The sequence below is a fragment of the Phaseolus vulgaris genome, chromosome 10, assembly GCF_051622355.1.
Source record: "Phaseolus vulgaris cultivar YP4 chromosome 10, ASM5162235v1, whole genome shotgun sequence".
NCBI lineage: Eukaryota > Viridiplantae > Streptophyta > Magnoliopsida > Fabales > Fabaceae > Phaseolus > Phaseolus vulgaris.
The window spans coordinates 31,198,447-31,217,969 of NC_143507.1; the positions used below are offsets into that span (position 1 = coordinate 31,198,447).

A 19,523-nucleotide genomic window follows, 5' to 3' on the forward strand; every position below is an offset into this window, starting at 1 on the left:
AGAACATTTTTGTGCATGTCTCAAACCTTAACAATTGTAAATAAATATGAACATTATTTATGCTTCATGTTTTTAAATAAAAAAATGTAGTACATGAGAAACTATAAATGAGGAAAAAGAAAATAAAAATATTAGCTATTTTGTTTAATATAAATACAGGAAAAAAGGTAGCATAATCCTTACTTGAAGTTTTGAACAGTACATAGAAGCTATCAAATTTGTACTTTTTTAGTGTTTCTTTTTTCAGGGTATTATTATCCAGTTTCTAAATAAAAATAAATCATTTATTTTAAGAATTTATGTAACATTTTATTAGTTTAAAGACTAATTATATCATTCTACTATTTTTAAAAAGGAAATAATTTTTTATTTTAAAAAATGTTAAATGATTCAATATTATGAATAAGTTATATATATATATATATGTGTGTATGTATGACATTTTTCTAAATTTGTAAACTTATTTTTTTGTTAATAATAAGGAAAATAAAAATAAACTGATTCAGTTGAAAATGATGAAAAATAGAATAGAAATGGAAAGTATAATAAAAGAATATATAAATATAAAATAAAATAAAGATATTAGTATCTGTAAATGAGAAACTATAGTACATTTCATTTTTTTTTTCCAACACACTTCATCGGTTCTTTTGTCTCTAATTTTTATTCTCCTCTAAACTAAATAAGGTTATGCTATGTGAACATCTATATCTATATTTAACTTTATATAATTCTTTAGCATTTTCATTGTATATATGATAAATTTAAAATTTAAGTTTTATAAGATTTTATAATGTGATAAAATTTAAGAATTAAAATTTAAAATAAAATCTTAAATAACAATAAAAAAATTATCTTAAACGTTTTGTAATAAAATCTTAAATAATAAGAAAAAAAATTCTTTAGCATCTATATCTATATTTAACTTTATATAATTCTTTAGCATTTTCATTGTATATATGATAAATTTAAAATTTAAGTTTTATAAGATTTTATAATGTGATAAAATTTAAGAATTAAAATTTAAAATAAAATCTTAAATAATAATAAAAAAATTATCTTAAACGTTTTGTAATAAAATCTTAAATAATAAGAAAAAAAATATCAAATAAAGGTTTTGTAAAATATTTATTTTCTAATAAATGATTATTAGATCTTAAAAATAATATGATAGAATGAATTCTATAAAAAAAAAATTAAGACTTGAAACTCCAGCTAGTATTGTCAATAATCTTTAATATTAATTTTCTAAATGTTTGTTAAGTATATATACATATAGTTCATTTACAGCTATTTACAAATTTGAATTAACCAACCAAACAAGTCCCAACACAATAACCCATGAGGCCTCACAAATATAAATAGACTAAAAAGCAGTTTTTTTAGTAAAAATTGATAATGGACAACTAGACACATTTCATACCAGTCACAATTCCACAATTACATCCTAAGTATTGTAGGTAATATGATTTATACCTATCTGTCAATTTTTTTTTTTATATATAGGGATTTAATAAATTTGTGATATAAAATTATTTATCCAAATAGTTTATCAAATAAGTTTGTAGGTCTTCTTAATGTAGATTCAGAAAAGACACCTATGATATTATTTTCTTTCTTCATTTATTGTTTATTTTTTTTTGTAATTTATTATTTTAAATTTATGAGTTACTATATTTTGTTCTGCTTTTTTGAAATTTTCTCACCATCCCTTTATTATTCCAAAATTTCATTCTTCACTTTAGGAAGCATTTCAATTTTGTTTTTTCATTTTTACGAACTATACATGCTTAAAACAATCTTACAAGAAAATTAAGCATGTCTTATTCCTTCTCATGTAATCAAGTGGCCATGAATATTTAATTAAACTTGTTACCTCACTTAAAATTATATACTATAACTAAATCACAATTCCACCTTAATATAATTTATATCACAAATTTCAAGTATAAAGAAAAAAGTTATGCTAAAAAAAAAACTAAAGTGGCAAAGACTGAAAATAATCTCTATAATAGATTCATTATTAATTTAAAAAAATGTGATTAGATTAGAAGATGTTTCATGATTAAGTAGTTTAAAATACTATGTAGATTCAAAAGAAACAAAGTATTTTTTTATCTTTAGAACACCAAATTTAATCTCGTATGTTAGGTGAAAAATGATTACAACAAAGAAACTCGATCCTCAAAAGGGAAATTAGAATAAACAAAACATAAAAATGTTGTAACAGAAAATAAATGATCTTAGATCTTCAGAACTAATCTAGCTTCATCAGAATTAATTCTTCAACCATTGATTGTAACATAAACTAACAACTTTTAACACTGAGAAGTACAAACACAAGTGCAAAACATAATATGCATAAGATAAGTTCTAGTACAGTTACTTAAGTAAAGACATGAACAAAGTTGAAACCGTACAATGAACACCTCTAGAAGGGAGAGACACCTACATTAGCTGGTGCGAAAAACCCATCTTTGATAAGAACATCCTCTGCTTCCTAGACACACATAAAGAAATATTTGAGATTAGAAACCCTAGAAATAAGAGTCCCTTTTGACACTGATATGTGCTGCCAAAGGAAGAAGAGGTAACAGTAGCTAGGGTTTCAAGTACCTGACGAACATTAGCTTTCTTCACGGGTTGATGATCAGGCATAAGTCCGAAATGAATGTGTGGAAAATGGGCCCACTGAAAAAAATATGGACCCCACATGAGAAAGAACAAAACATTTAACCGACAATTCAACAAGTACTAGTTTAGATATCTGGATTAAACAAAAGAAAACTCTTCAATTAGTAAAATTTGAAAATAATCTAGAATGGGTAATGTCCCTAAGAGAGTAAGGTTTAGAATCTCCTTGGATCTCACATTCTTTGCAGCTGCACTGAAGGCCTCTCTGTGACTTATATCAGGGTTCCCAGCTTTGATACGTTGGATCTCATCCCTACAAATTAAATGATCCAAAAGTCAACAAAGATTTACTTTAATAGACATGATAAAGGATAAAGATTTGAGTTACTACTGCATTAATTTTTTGATGGGTGTTACCAAATTAATAGAAACTGGTAATTAGAATGAACATAACAGCAGGAAAATTGATGTTACTAAACTTACTTGATGAAGCGATTGTAAGCAGATGGAACTCTCTGTCTCTTTTCTGGAGCTGGACATGCAACACACGGACAATGCACAGGCAAACAGACAGGAACATTAAATAACTTGGCTGACCTTATTGCTTAATGCACACACTCTCTCTATCCCTTCTTTCTCTCTATTCTATCATTACCTCATCATTATCTTTAACAATCACTCTCCCAATTGATTCAGCACTATATTTTCGGGGGAGGATTCTGTCTCACTCAGTGTATGCATGTAAGGAGACATGCATAGACGCAAAGAGAAAGAAAATGAGTTAACATATTCTTGATTTGATTTCTTTTATCTCCTTTAAGAGAAAAAAATGGTTTTCTTTTCACCCTTTGAAATTTTACTGTGGTAATTGAGAAGAACAAATAATATGGGAATGTGTTGCTTCAATTTTGAAAAATAATGGAAACTTCATGTTTAGTCAATTTTAAAAACAGAAAGCTGGATTTCTCGTGACTCACTACAGTGTACATTAATACAGGAAAGGGGAAAAAAGGCAATGCATGAGATAAATGTGCTAAAGATTGTTCTCTCTTTGCCACTTGCAGCATACCAAGAAACCTTGGTCACTGTTTAGATTGACAAGTGAGTTTTGACAGGCATAGAACAATTTTTAGGTTTTGCTTTTCTTCCTTTATGGGTTAAGTGATACCACTGTGAGCTTAAAAGAAGTGTGAAATGGACTGAATGGTATCAGAAGAGTTTCCTTTTCTTTTCCTCTAGCTTTTCTTTTCTGGTATCAGAAGGATCTCTGATCACCTCACATGAGAAATAAGAAAAGGAAACTTAAGAAAAAGAAATGAAAAATAAACATGAGAAACAGGTGGAGGTTTAATTTTTAGGTGATCACAAAGAAAGAAAAAAGTGTTAAGAAAAAAATTATAAGAAAACTTTTGCGGCTTATTCAACATTCATTAGCATAAAAAAAATAGAGAAAATTCTCACGTCTATTAGCAGATGGAGGCTTAGGGGTTTCTTCTGGCCCTCCTCGCATGGTGCGCATGACCAAATCATTAGGGTTTGGCATCTGATTCATCACCATGTTTGTTGAAGGTGCATTACGAATCTCCTCCTGAAATATCAAACCCAATACTCATATAATTGGATGATTGCAGTTACCATTTCAATTCTTCTAGAGCATAACTAACAAAATAAAAAGAGAAACAATCTATCAATTGAAAGACCTAGCTTTGTCTCACTAACACATGCACATAGATATATATACCAGAAGATTTTGAGGAGTGAAAAAGGTGTGGCCCAGGTGAATCTGATTAGCTGAAGGAAGAAGCAGGCCACGCATGTTGACTGAGAGAAGGTTGGTGCAATGACCACATCTCACAGTGACAGTCTTAAACAAACTGGAGCAAGGAACACTCACCTAAATGTTTGAGAACAAAGAACAAGAAGAAGGAGCATGTTAGGGAGATGTAAAGTGAAGGGAAAGAAACAGTTTGATTGCATTAGAAGAGAGATGATGAGAAAAGTGAAGAGGAGGGTGATGGATGATACCGCGAGGACAGTGTCACAGAAATTGCAATGGACATAGCAGAGCTGGTCGGAGGGAGAGAGGTGTTGGTCCGGTGAAAAGGAAGTGGATGAGGAGGACATGTTGTTCCTCTTTTTGTTGATTCCCTTTTCTCTCTTTCTGATGATTTGATTTGATTGATGGGATTGACTGATCAGTCGCGGTTTTGGTGATAGACAGATAAACTTCCTATGGATCTGATCCTCTTGATTGTTGAGTTACTATTAAAGAGGCTGGTTAGGGAGAACAAACAAAACAAAACAAAGAGAGAAAGAAAAGGAAAAGAGAAACACGGTGAAGAGATACCACTTAAGTATTAAAGGATCCAAAACACCTAGAAAGTGATCTTTTTCTCTCAGCATTTTCATATAATATATATATATATATACCTCCCCATATTTTTGTGCCATTGTGTTGTTAGTCATCTCAAAATGATTTACTGTTCACCTCAGCAAAATTTCACATTTTCACCTGTGTTTATTTTAAGATCTTTTAACACAAAAGATGAGAATGCAAACATTTTTGCATGTGTGAGCCTAATTATTGTCGTAGTTTTAACTTACAGCATACCATTACAATTGTTATAGCCCACCGCCATATTATAACCATAAATGTGCATGGTTGCATCAAAGGAGATACACTCTTGGAAAAAAAAATTATATTGCTAAACATTTTGCAATCACCTCACATGATTTTAAAAATTATTCAGTCATATTCAAATTAAAGAGACCCTCTGATTCCTGTCTGTGAGCATGTGTATTTTAATTTCTTTCACTTTTATGCAGAAGAACTTGTTTTAGTTTCACAATAGACCTCCTCCTAGTATAACAAAACACACTTGACTCCAAAGTCCATTTTCTATTAAGAAGATACTTAAATCTGCATATAAACAGTAAATATTTATGAGTGATTGCTAATTACAATTAAGTGAAGGTATGAAACCAAAGTCTATTTATATGAACTGAGAAACACAGATAAAGTTACTACAAACTTTTTTTTATACAAAATGTGCAATACAAGTGATTGCTAATTGCAATTAAGTGATGAAACTAAAGTTAGTACATTTGATGAGAAGACACTAAAACCTGCATTTGAGACAAGATATTTGTAGTAAATATCTCCACTGGAGTAATTGTTAACTGTAATTAAGTGATGGTTTTCAGTCCAAAATCCATTTGTATGAACTAAAAATAGAGGTGAATATTGTGAAGATAGAATAAGATGTATTTGAAAGAAGTGTGAAGTAAAGAGAATGAGAAGTGAAAATAAAAAAGAAATAAATGAACGGTTGGCATTCCCAATGGATGTGTGTGAGAGAAAGAGGTAGCAGAGGCGGCAGAGGTGGGGGAACGGAGAGCGAAAGGGACGTGTGCATGGGAGTGATTAGCTTTGGCTCATTCACCTGTTGTTTTCAAAGTTAAGAAGGTTTACAGAGTGTCCTCGGTTTTCTACAATTCCATTTCGTGATCACATTTTATCTCTATCAAATCAAATCAAATCTTTGTTCTTTCTAAAGCCTCTGCGTGTTTAAAATGCAGCAAGCCCTACTATGGGCCAGTACTGCAATCAAGATGTTATGTTAGAGCCATCTTGTTTTCTAACCCTTTCAGAGTTCAACCCTAGTGACCCACCTCACTCTTCTGCCATTAATTTCCCTTTGCAATCAATTCACTCCTCCACACAGTACTACTACTATCTCCTCATCTTTATTTCCATTTACCACTGTTCATTGTCATTCCTTTCTGTTCTTTTTTAATTAATACGCATGCTTCCTATCCAATCCAACCATTTTTTCTTATCTTCAACTATATCTAATAACCTAATAAGATATGCCACTCACTTCACTTTACATTTCACATCTTGGTTTTCAAAATAAAGTGCACTTCATAGTACATTTGTTTCTCAATAAATACATAACAGACAGCATATTGTACATTATATTTAAATTATCACTATACAATGTTCAATTAGTAGATATGTCTAATTCGTTTTCTTTTTATCTTACCAAAATCTATTTAAAAGAAAGTGACAAGACCAAGAATTTGAATCCCTTCAAACCTCTAATTAGGTCTTATAGTAGTTTGACCATCTTCATGTTTTAATTATTCTCAAGACAAACTTTAAATGATAGAATACAGCTATTTTAGTATATTAATTTTGAAAACTCTGAAGATGTAAAAGCTCTTTTAAAATAATAAACTAATTCCATATAAAGATTTGATTAGATTATAGAAATATTAAGACGCACGCACATGCACACGCAACTCTACCATACTTATTAAAAAAATATTTTGGATTTATCAAAATTAGTAAATTAAATGACAAAAATTCTATATAATTATTTTAAAATAAATTATTACTTACTTTTTTAAAGTTCTTAAACAACAAAGCAGTAACAACCCAGGAAATAATATATTTAAGGTTACAACTTTAATCATAATAGTGTTTTTTAGTGATGATTCACACACACAAATATTATATATAAGGGTATTCCAACTCAGAAAAACAAACCAACTTATTAGAACAATATAACAAGATTATTTTACATTCCAATTAACTACATTTTTTCAAATTATTCTATAGGAATTATGCACATCTTTTGAGTCAAGATCACTCACAATGATAAATCAAATTAACCATGATCAAATAAAGATTCGATGAAGCAAGCATTTAAGGCCAAATCTACATAATGCCAAAATTAATATTTATATATCAGACATAGACAATTTGTCGTTTTTCTTTTATTTTCAGGCCATTTACTACATTACAGAAAAAGAATGATAAACTTGAAAGAAGGGATCAAATCAAAATAAGATAAGCTTTCACTTTTTGACAAATTACAATATGAACTTTTATTAGGATGAGATAATTAAGATAAAGTGTTTCTTTGTGGTGATGCTTTTGGTTTTTGAGTCTTGGATTGGAACACTATCTTCTTATCCTTTTTGTTTTCCAAAAATGTAAAAGAATGACAAAAACAAATAATGCAATTGGATTTTAAAAAATCTAGGATTTATCCATGCATGAGGAAGAGGCGTTGGTTACCATAACTATTCAATAGTTCATGGAAGGTCATCCCGTGACAACATCTCACCACTCAAATGCAATCTCAAAGTACATGTTGATTAATTAGAGGGTCATTTGCTTCAACTAGTATCCAAGGTACAAAAATGGTGTTTTTTTTTTTACAAAAATAACTTGTATAGTCTCTGTGTTAAATGTTTTTGTCTTATAATGACACACTAGAGGGTCCCACCCACTCTTCTTAATTATAGGGTTGATTTTTTTTATTATGACTTTTCAATATTTTTAAAAATATATATTACTAATCTAGTTTATTTAATGATTCGTGATAAATTTAAGAATACTATGTATTTTTTTAATTAAATTTTAATTAAAAGATAATCTAACAACTTTTGAGATAAAATTTATTGGATGTTGAGTCCTTTATAAAAGTTGGAATCGTTTCTTTTATTTAATTTATTTGTTGTCAATAAAAAAATAAACTCAATAACTTTAGTTGTAGAGATTTTGATAATATGTAATATGTACTTAGTTGTTTATCACTTATAAAAGAAAATTAATAACAACTTGAAGTAGAGTAACTAACTTTTTTTGTCTCTCAAAAATTAACTACATGTAATTTGAATATATTGAACATGGTTTACAACTTGCAATACATATGAGAAGGTTTGATGAGCTGTATAGTAATTAGTTGTTTTTGTTGTATAGTAATGTGGTATTTATGGCATTGACTGCAATGGCATGACTGACCACACCATGTCTTGAGATTCAAAATAGTAAAAGCATTGAGACATTGTAACCAATTAAACTATATATGGACTGTAACATATCATTCAATGCTATATTAATAGTATAATTTATTATTTTTTCTATACACTTTTTCTTATATCTCCATATCATAAACATAATAGCAACTACTATCACAGTATGAATAATATTATTTTATATGATTTTGAAGAAGAATAACTGGTCATTAAATAAGTAAGAAGAATATCCAAGAAAATAAAGAGAAAAATAATAAATAAGATAAAACATGTGCCCTACACATTGGCTTACTTAATTCTAACAAGGTCATGAGTGTTGCTTGGTTGACACTCACCAATCAAAAGTTCTGTAGATCACGTGTTCGGAATTAAAAGTACCTATTTCTTCAACTTGACTTCACAGTTAATGGAAGAAACATATGATTTAATTTATAGAATGAATTAGCTTTTATGTAAGAAACATACTAACCAAATTTTACTTTTAGGATCATAGAGATTGCACTAATGAATCCTCAAGACTAATTAAACCATATATGTCACTAGAAAAAATAACTACTTTAATTAACATTATTTCTGAAAATTGTTTATTGTAGGACAATGTGTAATAAGATTAGAATAAAACAAAGGACACTCTAACTATCATACAAATTTCAGTCAAAAGTCTTACATTTGGTAACTTTACCTTATATATTAATGAGGAAAAAGAGAGAAAATCCTGAAGTTTGTAATATGAATAAAAGGCAAGAAGAATTCCTATATTACCTGATTTTAAACCATATATGTTGTCATTTACAACGAAATCATCAATAAAAGATTTAAAAAATAATCTCCAAAAAGAAGTTTTCGAGTTTTAAGTATAAAAATGGAGTGATAATGTATTTTCAGAAAAACTTAAGATATGTGAGTAATTAACTATTGAGTTTTTTTTTTATTACTTTTTAAAGTTATATTTATAGAAAATTTTGGGATCACTAACATTTGAAATTAGTTATCAATTAAAATTACCTCAGCTATTAAGACATACAATTTTTTTTTATCAGCAATAGAAAATAAATAAATAAGAACTACTTCAGGGTGGTTCAACCCATATACACGGTACCCAACTACCGATTCCTGCCTAAAGTCTTTCAAACTAACTAAAACATACATTGCCCATGCTATATCTAACACACTCAAGTGATTAACCTTATGCACAACATAGGTTCTAGACACCAATCTGAAAAGGAAAATGAGGTTGATCTAAAATTTAAAGAGACCCAAACCAAATCTTTACTTGCATCAAAGAAAATACTTCTTACTCATCTGCCGCTTCTCTTTTGAAAATTATGTTATTCCTGTGATTCCCTATTTCGCTAACCACCCAACCCAGATTGTGTTCCATACACTATTAAGACATACAATAGTTAATACTTGTTACAAATGATTATTATGAACGAGTATTATTGAAATATTAACTTTGGAGACTAGAGAAAATTATTATTTAAGAAACAGACTACTATTCTACAATAAAAAGAATAACTTCTAAACTAAAAACTAAAACAAATGTATTATGTTACAAAAATACATTGTTTATCCTTTTCAAAAACATTTATATATATATAGAAAAGTATCTATACTTTTTAAATTTCTTTACATTATTAAAAAATCATTAAATAAATAAAAATTAATTTAAAAATAAAAAATAATTAATTATTATATTGATTAAATTAAATAGTCTTATAAAAATTAAAAAATATATTTATATTTAAATTAATTTTATTATTACTAAATAATTTTTAAATCGATATCTTATTATCTATTAAGATTTTTTTTATTAATTATTTAAATTTTAAAGTTGATAATAACTAATTAAATATTAATTTAAAAATTATTTATTAATAATAAAAATTAAATTAAATATTAATATTTTTTTTTAAATTCTAAAATAATTTTAAATTTAATTAATATTATAATTAATTATTATTATTATTTTTAAAATTTATTTATATTTAATAATTTTATTGTAGTAATTGAAAAGATTTTGTCAGTTTTCAAAAAGAGTAAAAAGACTTTTGGTCTAAATGCAGTAGATAGTTGGAGAGATGGGACGAGGCTAGCTAGATGAAACTCAAGCTGCTATATATTTGCTAGGTCCAAAGCCTAGTCAACTTACCTCTTCGTCCCTAAAATCGATGGAATCAAACACAGATCATAAAAGAAATTAATACCTAATTTTGTCTTTAGTTACACCTTTAACTCCACCAATTAATCAACAAATTCCATTTCTGTATTATGCTAAGAAAATAAATTTGACTCTAATAACACACTTAAGTTTAACCAAAATCATTAGTTACATACACTTTTACACACAAATCTGGGGAATACATTACTGATTTGACTCCTCAGACATCACTTTCTCATACACACATACATGTAAATGCCTGTCAGTGATAGCAGAACGGCAGAGATCTTTAAATTTCGTTGGTTTTCCTTTGTCCTTTGCAAAAGGATTCATTCATATCTATATATCTGTGTATATCTACAAATTCTTTTTCTTTTTCTTTGGGGTCACTGAATTGAATTTGGTTAGATCTCTGGTAATATTATAGGCTCTACAGAGAGTGTTTTATTACCTTTTGGAGATGCTTGCAAAGTAACCCTAACTTTGCTTAAAAAGATGGCTGTCACTCCCAGCTATGCTTAGAAGTTGTAGAAAGCTATTACTTTGCATGCCACTTGTCCATTGTGGCTTCTTAGTGGTTCTGAATACCCAAATATGTTCATCACTATCTCTAACGAGTAGTGCACATGAATTAGCCCTAGCATGTTGAGTTGCAAAAGAGATAAGTGGGGTCATACCAATAGGCTTGGTTTTAGTTTCAGCGTCACTACCGCTGGGGCATCATCAACAAAATCCTATAAAGTATGTATCATCACAGATACAACTATTACATCAACCAAAAGAGAAAGAATAGTAATGATGATTCTCAGTAAAATAACATCATAATTCTAAAAAAATAAATGTCATAAATACTTTATCTGTATTTCTCTTTCCCAACATATTCACCCTTGTTTTAACTATAAAAAGTCACAGACCTATGAATACTATGCCATGTTTTTTATATGAGTTCAGAATTTTTATTTGAATATATAATAAGTGCTCTATTTTGGATCTTGGAATGGTGTTGCATACACATTGTATAATATAATAATTTCACCTTGAAATTGATGGTCATCAATAAGTAAAATTTTATAACTAAAATAAATATTTGTTTAGCAGTTTTCACACACTTAAAAAATTCATTAAATAAAAATTAATTTTAAAAATAAAATATAATTAATTATTATATTGATTAAATTAGATATTATTTATAAAGTAAAAAAATTATTAATATTTAAAATAATTTGTATTATTAATATTTAAATTAGTTTTTAAATTAATATTTTAATTAAGGTCACTGATATTAGATTATCCACTTGTAGATGGTATATCATGAAAAAGAATAAAAGTCTCTTGAAATAAATCACTATTCTAAAATTAATTATTCCTTCTCAATCTAGTACATAGTTCTAAAATTGTAGAAAAAAAATTACAAGTTTTAAAGAATACCGTTATGATATATAAATCTAAAATATTTAAACTTCTACCTCTTACAAGTATATGCTCTACAAATCAAGTTGAAGGAATATGAATACTTTGTTTAGTTAAATGAAAATGACTAGTTACTGATCTTACTATGGGTTAAGTATTTTCTGTTTATTTTATTATTATCTAATTGTAATGGTGGTAAACAAAACTGTTTATGATATTGGATAATATTTTAAAGAAGAATTTGGTGAGTTATATGTAGATATAAATTTTGTTTTCATTGATGATTTTGGAAATTATATACATACATAACCACCAGTTTTTTATTATGTAACAAGACTGAGATATTTATAAAAGATCTGACGTTAATAATCCTTTTCTGATAAAAAATATCTTTATATCTTAAAACTACCTAAGATTTTTCATTGCCTGCATTGTAAAATATTAGAAGGATAGAAGAGTAAAAAAGATAGAAGGTAAAAGTAGTATAAGTTTATTATTTTTTATCATTTAAATTTTTTGCATCCATTTAAAAATAAAACTGATCTTGCTGATAAAGAAAAAAAAAATCTGTCCCTGATGTAACAGTAAACGATGCAGTTGGTTAGAACTGAGTTAAAAACAATACTATTTAATCATAATTGTGTTTATTTTACATATTTACCCCTTACTTATTGGACTAATGTCATTCATGGAACACACATTCACATCCGTGTGCTAGGTGTTTTTCTGTGCCTTTATTGGTGGGTGTCAACGGTGGGGAGCAAAGTTGTGAACTTTCAGAATTTAGCAATTTATAACAAAATTTGAGCAGAGAAAGAAAATTCATACATTCAAAAACTCTAAGTTGCTGGTCTCATACAAGCCATGTAAGCTAAAAAAATTTATTTAGACACAGCGAGAAAAATAATACTTTATACCTATTTAGAATTACATCTTATATTTCAAATATGTACAAAAATGTACATATGTGTATCTGTATAAATATATACAAAGCATATTAAAAAGAGAAAGAAATGTATATAATTTATTTTTTCTGAATACAAGTTGGTCTAAAATGGACTGAAGAAAAAGCCTATTAAAATTTGCTAATATATACAGAGGTTGAGAAAAGAGATTGAGAAAATTCAGAGAAGGTTTATGTGGGTTTGGAGTTCAGAAGGAAGGGAAATAGTGGGTTTTGTGGAAAAAGGTTTGCGAGCCTAGAGAAGCTGGCGGTTTTAGTATTTTGAACTTAAGGCTTTTCAATGCAGCTCTGTTTGGAAAGTGGATTTGGCGTATGGGTATCGAAAAGAGTGGTTTGTGAGAGGAAATTCTCGAGTCAAAATACGGAGGTTGGAGAAACTTGCAAGAACAAAGTATTAATGCTAAGAATTCCAATTGGTGGAGAGATTTAAATGGGGTTTGGGATGGAGGAATGTGGTAGAAACTTTTTGAGAACTGTTGTGAGTGGAGAGTGGGAAACCAAAAAGAAATCTTGTTCTAGAATGATGTTTTGGTAGGCAACTAAGATTTGAAAAGCAAATTTCCAAGACTATTTTCTTTGTGTGGTAATAAGAAAGGTAATTTAGAGTCTTGTGGACAATGGTTTAAGAATAAATGGGAGTGGAAGTTAGGGTGAAGGAGATGTCTGTTTATTGGAAGAAATATCAGGAAGTCCAATTGTTACAAGAGGTGCATGGAAAGGTCCTGTCTTGAATATTGAAGATAATCGAGTTTGAAAGGTTGATAAGGATAGTGAGTTTTCGGTAAAGTCTGCCTATGTTATTTTAAGAGGTCCTTATAAGGGAGATAGTCTGTTTGTCTCCCTATGGAAAACTTTTGCTTTGCCTTTAGCCCAGTCTATTGCTTGGAGGGTGTTGCTTAATTTGGTTGCCACAAAAGATAACTTGGAAAAACGTGGGATCTCGATTGATAGCAACCTTTATTATTTTTGCAGGGTGGAAGTGGAGTCAACAAATCATTTGTTTTTTGAATGCAGGATTGCTTGGCTAGTTTGGAAATAATGCTATGCATGGATGGGGATAACGTCAGTTGATCACGTTGATCTTATTTCACACTTCTCGCATTTTAATTTGTTAAATGCTTCTGTCCAGGGAAATGTTGTTTGGGGTAGTGTCTGGATTGCAGTTGTTAATGAAATTTAGAAGCACGAGAATAAACATTTTTTCAAAGGCGGAGCGATTGATCTTTCGAAAATGTTCGCATTGGCTCAATTAAAGGTTTGGTCTTGGGTAACATCTAAATCTATTTCTGCTCGCTTTACTTATTTTGAGTGGTGCTTCGATCCTGTGGCCTGCATGTTTTCGATTAAGTGAGCTTCTACAAGGTTTCTTCCTTTGGCTAGGTTGATTGTTATTTTTAGTGTTGTAAGGATTAAGTTGTTTAGAAGGGGTTTGGTGGATATTGTTGTGTTATGGTCATGTACAAGGGTTGGATCACCCCTAAAGTGGTTCATATTTATTCATTTTTTACTTGTTGGTCAATTTTTTTTTTGCTAATATATAATATCTAAAAATAAAATAATTAATTATATATTTTATTGTATCTAAAAAAAATTATATATATATATATATATCTTTATAATATTTAAAAATAAAATATTTGATTATATATAATATTTATAGTATCTAACTATATTTTATTTTAATATTCATTTAACTTGGTGAATAAATATTGATATACTAACTAAGCATGTGAACTACAAAAATAATGTCTTGTTCAGACCTCAAGTATGTTTTGGAGCTTGGAACTCTGTCACGGTTTTATTAGGCATTCCAGTGGGTTAAGTTAGGAAGATGTATTTAAATTTCACTTGGTCTCGGCTCCTAAGCAATGTGAGACTATGGGCATACTAGAACAAGTCTCTTAGTCGAGGGCTAAGGAAACAAGGGTTCGTATTTGGAATCACTTTCCATTTTCATAGACGACGCTGACAAGTGTCTAATTTCAGTACTATTTCATATTAAAATATAGGCACTTATGAGGATTTATTGCTAATTTACATATAAAATAATCCATAATTTATGAATTTATACCTTTTTACATTTTTATGAGCTTTATTTGAATAAGAGCATTTTATTCCTAAATTTGGTGTTAATTGCATATATTTAGGGAAGATTGAAGATTTGGAGTAAAGGAGAATAATTTGAGTTAAAAAGAAAAAGCTGGAAGGTCCTAGAATGGAAAAAGATGCAAAGAAAGATTGGGCCTTTTTCTGTTTTATCACTTAGTCCATTAGCGCAGCAATGAAGTCACCTAACCCTAGAAAATTAGGATAAATAGGGGGCTAGAGGTTCAACCCTAAGTGCCAAATTGAGAGGAAAACATCATATAGAGTGAATTGAAACCCAATTGGGAGAATGAAAGATGTTAGAAGTATGTGTTGCTAATTCTACCCTTTGGGATTGAGAGTAATATGCTCAAAATCTCATGTATTGAGGTGATATCTTATATATTAATATTCAATTATTAATTGATTATTGATATTGCTGTTTTACTTTTAATTTTTTTCGTGACAAAAATTATTACTTTTGACAAACCTGGTGCATTTGCTGTAAAAAGTCATGAGACACTAATGTTCTGACCTAAGTACATTGAGATGATATCACTAGGATCAATCACTACATCCGAGGTATTGTTCGCTTTGGAGCTTAGAGCTCCATCACGATTTTGTCCTTAAAATGTGCCTTGGTGGATTAAGGGAGGAAGGTGTATTTAAATTTCCCTTAGCCTCGACTCCTAATGTTAAATAACAATTTAGAAATTAGTTTATAAATATTTATTAATAATAGAAACTAATTTAAAAACCAATATTTTTTTTTTAATTTAAAAGATATTATCTAACTTAGTAAATATAGTAACTAATTATTATTTTTATCTCTAAAATTAGTTTCTATTTTATAATTTTTTTGTGGTGTAATTTTTCCTGTTTTAGTTGCATAGGAGGTATTGTAAATAATTCAAGAGTTTAAAGGAAAGTCCAACTAATATTATTTGGATTAAACTAAATGTAGATTCTTGTATAATCAAACTAATATAAAATTTATGTTTCTATATTTTCATCTTGATCCTATTATTTTGATTTTTTGTGCTTCATTGAAATTATTGCATAGTCTATTCTTACCCTTTGTATCAAAATTTTCAAGAAGAAAGATTTTAAATCACAAGAGGTATTTTTTTAAACCAATTCACCTCCTATCCCCTCCACCCGTCCTACTTGGTTGTGATTTGAGTCATACTTTTTTTACATGTAAGATCTGAATTTTTGTGAATTGAGCTTTAAGAATTATTTCTCCATTGATGAAAAATAAAGAATGCGAAGGAAAAGAAAAAAAATGAAAAGACAAGTCGAAAAAGAGAGGAAAAGACAATTTCTGAAATTTAAAAACTAAACAAAATGATTCTTTTATATATTTAGATTATATATATATTTATATTATAGTTTAGGTCAATACAAGAAAAATCAAATTCGTATGACTTCTTTTATAAAAATTCAATAAATATGCCACATATTACAAAAATTGCAGAAAAGAGTATAAGACTCTAAATCAAACAAAATATATGTTCATTATAAAGTCCCAAGAATGTAAAATTCAACCCAACTATAATTAAATAAAAATAATGTATGCAACAAAAGTTATGAGCAAAACACTAAAGAAATGTCACATTAGCTAAATATGTAAAATTAAAGCAATATATATATTGAACCCAATTTATTAGTAATAAAAGGAAATAATTTAAAAACTAAAAGAAAGCATATTGGAAGTATTTTTAATGTAAAAATGTGTGCCAAAATATGTCATCAATGTATTGTTTTTCTAATGTGGTTAGAAACACAATATTTTTTTTCTTCATACACTACAATAAAATCATGAAATAAAAACTAATTTTAGAAACAAAAAATAATTAGTTGCTGTAGTGACTAAATTAGAGACCATTTTAGAAACTAGAATAAATTTTGGTTTCTAAATTAGTTTTTATTATTGTTAAATGATTTCTAAATTGATATCTAATTAGCTACCAAAGTTTTAACTACCAATTATTTAAATTTTAAATTTTTTTATATTATAGTAACTCATCAAGAGAATGATTTTATCATTGTTATCCCTCTCTAATAAATCTAATTAGGATCATAAGTTCAATTAAAAAAATAATGTTAATACTAGAAAAATCGTATGAGTGCTTCTATAAAAAAAATAACAAATCTGCCACAACTTCAAGAAATTATAGAAAATAGCATAAGACTCCAAATTTAAAAAAAAAAATCATTTTGAAACCTTGAAAATGTAGAACTTAATGCAACTAGAGTCAACTAAAAATAATGCATACAAAAAAATTTACGACCAAAATAGTAAAGAAATGTCACATTAATTAAAAATGCAAAATTAAAGCAATTTGTACATTGAACCCAATCTTTTAGTAATAAAAGGAAATATTTAAAAATTAAAAAGATATCATATTGGAAGTGTTTCCAATGTACAATAAAATTATAAATGTGAGCCAAAATATGTCATCAATGTATTGATTTTCTAATGGGATTAGAAACACAACTTTTTTTTCATATTGTGGTTAAAACTAAAAGTAATGATAACACCACTTGTAAGCTGGTTAACGGGGATAACACATCTATAATAAGATTTAACAACATATTCTGCATTACTACATCAATCATATTGATGATACATACTCTAATTTTGTGAATATATCTCCCTTTATTAATAACATTATTTTGATTATGGTAATTCATGAAGGATCAATGTTATTAATAGATTTGGAGGCCATTTTTTCAAGAATAATGGGGTGTTATTGGTTTTGATGTTTGCGTAATTCTTTACACAAAAATGGATACTTCCTAAAATGAATTCTAGTGTGATTTCTCTTATCCGACAAATATTTAGAGTTGATAATATGAAAGACTTTAGACTCATTGATGTGACTAATTTTAAATTTTAAATTATCTCTAATATTTTAGTCAATAGACTTTGAATTATCTTAATGTCTTGGTTAATCAAAATGGGTTTGTTAAAGGTCGCCAAATTAAACATTATATATGTATTACCAATGAAACTATAAACATGTTGTCCAAAAGAATGAGTGGAGGTAATGTAGCTGTCAAATTTGACATCAAGAAATCCTTTTGATACTATTAATTAGGATTTCTTTCTCAAAGTTCTTCATCAATTTGATTTTCATCAAATATTTTGTGGCTACATTGTTTCTATTTTGCATTATTCCCTCTTATCCATTTGGTTTAGTGGTAGACTCATTGATTTTTCTAAATGTGATAGAGGTGTTAGACAAGATGATATGCTTCCCCCCTTTCTCTTTTGTTTTGTTGAAGAGGCTCTTAGTAAGAGTATATAACAACTAATTGATTCCAAAAATATTCTTCGCCTAACAACTTTTAAAGGTATTAGTGTTCCTTCACATGTTATGCATGTTGATGATGTGTTTGTCTTTTATAAGGCTAATAAAAATAGTCTTAACAATCTTATGCAAGCTTTACATGCTTATGGTTCGAATTTTGGGAAATGGTTAAATCCTGCTAAAAGATAGTTTTACATTGTGGATTGTTTTGTTATTTCAATAGAAGGTTCAATCTATGTTGGGGTTTGGTATAGCTTATTTACCTTCCATATATTTAAGTGTTCGTATTTTTTTTAGAGCTCCTACATCTAAATACTTTCAACTATTAGCTAAAAAAGTTAGACTCAAGTTAGTTTCTTAGAAAGTTAAAATTCTTAGAGTGATGGGTCAAATTCAATTATTTAACACAATGATAGTTTCCTTATTGGTTATGATTTTCATATTTATAGATGACCTACAACACTTCTCAGGTAATTTGATAAGTGGATTAAAAGTTTCATTCGGACTGAGGACATTAACAAGCAATTTTTGGTCACTATTAATTCAAATTATTTGTGTTCTCAAAAGCATAAAGGAGATCTTCAAGTTGTTAACATCCAATAGGAAAACCAAGCCTATTTGCTCTGGTTGGTTTGGGAATTTTGTTACAATAGTATGCCTTAGGCTGATCTAATGAGATATAAGTTTTTGAAGAATAAGTATTATAAATTAGCTATTTACAAACTTCTTCAATTTGGCCAAGAATTTTGGAATGTTATGATATTATCTTGGATAACACACATTGGACAATTGGTAACAGGGAGAACATTTACTTTTGGAATGGTAGTTGGTTTTCTCATGACAACATATCTCCAATAGTTGAGATTCCTCATAATATAAGGCCATATTTGACAACTAGGACTATGAATTCTTATGATGGTTTAAATTGGTTTGTTCCCCCTTTCTATAACATATTTCAGGCTTGGAGAATTTGTAACACTTGATTTTGACTAATATGCAATACAGTCCTTATTGGAAAAAGGATGAATATGTGTATTAAATCACATGTGCCTTCATTCCTCCTCTCACTTTTGTTCTTGGGACAAGATTATTTGATCTACCAATATTCCTCCAACCAAAACTC

General features: G+C 28.4%; 1 protein-coding gene across 1 annotated transcript; it reads right to left on the reverse strand.

The window, feature by feature from the left end:
• Positions 1–2,250: 2,250 nt before the first annotated feature.
• Positions 2,251–5,025, reverse strand: AFO (Plant-specific transcription factor YABBY family protein). Its single transcript, XM_068623135.1, has 8 exons — positions 4,982–5,025; positions 4,660–4,896; positions 4,376–4,528; positions 4,096–4,222; positions 3,118–3,166; positions 2,872–2,947; positions 2,617–2,691; positions 2,251–2,500 (listed from the first exon to the last, which is right to left on the reverse strand). The coding sequence occupies exons 2-8, from the start codon at positions 4,756–4,758 to the stop codon at positions 2,432–2,434; spliced, it is 648 nt and encodes a 215-aa protein (XP_068479236.1). The 5' UTR covers positions 4,759–4,896; positions 4,982–5,025; the 3' UTR covers positions 2,251–2,431.
• Between the last annotated feature and the right edge of the window lie 14,498 nt (positions 5,026–19,523).

Excerpts from the sequence above, each read along its gene's own strand:
- AFO (XM_068623135.1), bottom strand. The coding sequence starts at position 4,758 with ATGTCCTCCTCATCCACTTCCTTTTCACCGGACCAACACCTCTCTCCC. Across the intron at positions 3,167-4,095 it reads GCCTCCATCTGCTAATAGAC|CTCCAGAAAAGAGACAGAGA; the intron begins GTGAGAATTTTC and ends TTGCATGTCCAG. Across the intron at positions 2,501-2,616 it reads AGAAAGCTAATGTTCGTCAG|GAAGCAGAGGATGTTCTTAT; the intron begins GTACTTGAAACC and ends ATGTGTGTCTAG.